The sequence below is a fragment of the Salvelinus alpinus genome, chromosome 6, assembly GCF_045679555.1.
Source record: "Salvelinus alpinus chromosome 6, SLU_Salpinus.1, whole genome shotgun sequence".
Classification (NCBI taxonomy): Eukaryota; Metazoa; Chordata; class Actinopteri; order Salmoniformes; family Salmonidae; genus Salvelinus; species Salvelinus alpinus.
The window spans coordinates 96,490,194-96,493,715 of NC_092091.1; the positions used below are offsets into that span (position 1 = coordinate 96,490,194).

A 3,522-nucleotide genomic window follows, 5' to 3' on the forward strand; every position below is an offset into this window, starting at 1 on the left:
TTTGCTGCTACCATGTTGTCATGCTGCTACCATGTTGTGTTGCTACCATGTTGTCATGCTGCTACCATGTTGTCATGCTGCTACCATGTTGTCATGCTACCATGTTGTTCTGCTACCATGTTGTCATGCCACCATGTTGTTACCATGTTGTCATGCCACCATGTTGTTCTGCTACCATGTTGTCATGCTGCTACCATGTTGTCATGCTACCATGTTGTTCTGCTACCATGTTGTCATGCCACCATGTTGTTACCATGTTGTTCTGCTACCATGTTGTTCTGCTACCATGTTGTTCTGCTACCATGTTGTTCTGCTACCATGTTGTCATGCTGCTACCATGTTGTCATGCTGCTACCATGTTGTCTGCTGCTACCATGTTGTCATGCTGCTACCATGTTGTTCTGCTACCATGTTGTCATGCTGCTACCATGTTGTCATGCTGCTACCATGTTGTCATGCTACCATGTTGTTCTGCTACCATGTTGTCATGCTACCATGTTGTCATGCTGCTACCATGTTGTCATGCTGCTACCATGTTGTTCTGCTACCATGTTGTCATGCTACCATGTTGTTCTGCTACCATGTTGTCATGCTGCTACCATGTTGTCATGCTGCTACCATGTTGTCATGCTACCATGTTGTTCTGCTACCATGTTGTTCTGCTACCATGTTGTCTGCTACCATGTTGTCATGCTGCTACCATGTTGTCATGCTGCTACCATGTTGTTCTGCTACCATGTTGTCATGCTACCATGTTGTTCTGCTGCTACCATGTTGTCATGCTGCTACCATGTTGTCATGCTGCTACCATGTTGTTCTGCTACCATGTTGTCATGCTACCATGTTGTTCTGCTGCTACCATGTTGTCATGCTGCTACCATGTTGTCATGCTGCTACCATGTTGTTCTGCTACCATGTTGTCATGCTGCTACCATGTTGTTCTGCTACCATGTTGTCATGCTGCTACCATGTTGTCATGCTGCTACCATGTTGTCATGCTGCTACCATGTTGTTCTGCTACCATGTTGTTCTGCTGCCATGTTGTCATGCTGCTACCATGTTGTCATGCTGCTACCATGTTGTCATGCTGCTACCATGTTGTCATGCTGCTACCATGTTGTCATGCTACCATGTTGTTCTGCTACCATGTTGTCATGCTACCATGTTGTCATGCTGCTACCATGTTGTTCTGCTACCATGTTGTTCTGCTACCATGTTGTCATGCTGCTACCATGTTGTTCTGCTACCATGTTGTCATGCTGCTACCATGTTGTCATGCTACCATGTTGTCATGCTTCTACCATGTTGTTCTGCCACCATGTTGTTCTGCTACCATGTTGTCATGCTGCTACCATGTTGTTCTGCTACCATGTTGTCATGCTGCTACCATGTTGTCATGCTGCTACCATGTTGTCATGCTGCTACCATGTTGTCATGCTGCTACCATGTTGTTCTGCTACCATGTTGTTCTGCTACCATGTTGTTCTGCTACCATGTTGTCATGCTGCTACCATGTTGTTCTGCTACCATGTTGTCATGCTGCTACCATGTTGTTCTGCTACCATGTTGTCATGCTGCTACCATGTTGTCATGTTGCTACCATGTTGTTCTGCTACCATGTTGTCATGCTGCTACCATGTTGTTCTGCTACCATGTTGTCATGCTGCTACCATGTTGTCATGCTGCTACCATGTTGTTCTGCTACCATGTTGTCATGCTGCTACCATGTTGTTCTGCTACCATGTTGTCATGCTGCTACCATGTTGTTGCTACCATGTTGCTGCTACCATGTTGTTCTGCTACCATGTTGTCATGCTGCTACCATGTTGTCATGCTGCTACCATGTTGTCATGCTGCTACCATGTTGTTCTGCTACCATGTTGTCATGCTGCTACCATGTTGTTCTGCTACCATGTTGTTCTGCTACCATGTTGTTCTGCTACCATGTTGTCATGCTGCTACCATGTTGTCATGCTGCTACCATGTTGTCATGCTGCTACCATGTTGTTCTGCTACCATGTTGTTCTGCTACCATGTTGTCATGCTGCTACCATGTTGTCATGCTGCTACCATGTTGTCATGCCACCATGTTGTCATGCTGCTACCATGTTGTCATGCTGCTACCATGTTGTCATGCTGCTACCATGTTGTCATGCCACCATGTTGTCATGCTGCTACCATGTTGTCATGCTGCTACCATGTTGTCATGCTGCTACCATGTTGTCATGCCACCCCACCATGTTGTCATGCTACCATGTTGTTGTCATGTGTTGCTGCCATGTTGTCTCAGGTCTCTCTTTATGTAGTGTTGTCTCTCTTGTCGTGATGTGTGTTTTGTCCTATATTTTATTTATTTTAATCCCAGCCGCCGTAGGTGAGGTCTTTTGCCTTTTGGTAGGCCGTCATTGTAAATAAGAATTATTTTAACTGACTTGCCTTGTTAAATGAAATAATGAAGGTCATCCTCTTGGGGAAAGCTGTTTTTTAGTTAGTTTTGTGACCGTATAAAAACTGTATTCTGGATTGTTCTTATTCTCCTCAATCAGGTTGTAAAAGTAGGATGATCGAGCAGCAGTGAGGGCTCTTCGGTACTGCACGGTAACGTCTTTCCAAGCTAGTCGGAAGACTTCCAGTTTGGTGGACCGCCATTTCCGTTTACATTTTCAGGAAGCTTGCTTCAGAGCTCGGGTATTTTCTGTATACCAGGGATCTAGTTTCTTAAAGACCAAATGTTGTTTTGTTTTTAGCGGCGCGACTACATCAAGGATTTTACGTGTAGATCCTCAGTTAGGTGGTTAACCGATTTCTGTCCTCCGACGTCCCTGACGAGGCGGAGGGAGTCTGGAAGGGCATAGAGGAGTCTTTGCGTTGTCTCTTGATAAAAAATAATAATAATCTGACACCAACACACTTTTTGGTCATTGTTTCTATTTAACATTTAATAAGAAAATGAAACCCTTTATTCATTTTAGAATACAAAGCATTACAACAGTACTACTGCTAACAATTCTCACTCACTCTGTCTCTGTCTGTCTCTCTCTCTCTGTCTCTCTCTCTCTCTCTCTGTCTCTCTCTGTCTCGCTCTGTCTCTCTCTCTCTCTCTCTCTCTCTCTCTGTCTCTCTCTCTGTCTCTCTCTGTCTGTCTCTCTCTCTCTCTCTCTCTCTCTCTCTGTCTCTCTCTCTCTCTCTCGCTCTGTCTCTCTCTCTCATTGGAACAGGCCACAGTTGTAGAGTACATCAGAGGCAGACCGGAAGGTGAGGACATCGCCGTGGAAACGCTGCAGGTCCACCCTGGCCTGCTTGACGCCCCGCACCCCTCGACCCTTATAGGTCATCGTCAGCAGCTTGGAGCACAGGTAGTGGAGCCACAACACATTGGAGAAGGGATGGTAGTCACTCCACATGTTACTGTAGGAGAGAGAGACAGGTTAGAGACAGACAGGTAGTAGGGATGGTAGTCACTCCACATGTTACTGTAGGAGAGAGAGACAGGTTAGAGACAAACAGGTAGTAAGGATGGTA

General features: G+C 45.6%; 1 protein-coding gene across 4 annotated transcripts in view; it reads right to left on the reverse strand.

Moving 5' to 3' along the window:
* Positions 1-2,911: 2,911 nt before the first annotated feature.
* The window catches only part of haspin (histone H3 associated protein kinase), a 26,418-nt gene continuing 25,807 nt past the window's right edge, over positions 2,912-3,522 (reverse strand). For 3 of the 4 annotated variants that reach the window (XM_071408480.1, XM_071408478.1, XM_071408479.1), the window contains one exon: positions 2,912-3,408. In XM_071408480.1, the coding sequence (XP_071264581.1) occupies positions 3,207-3,408 (202 nt within the window). In that variant the 3' untranslated portion in view covers positions 2,912-3,206. The other variant, XM_071408481.1, reaches the window with a different exon arrangement.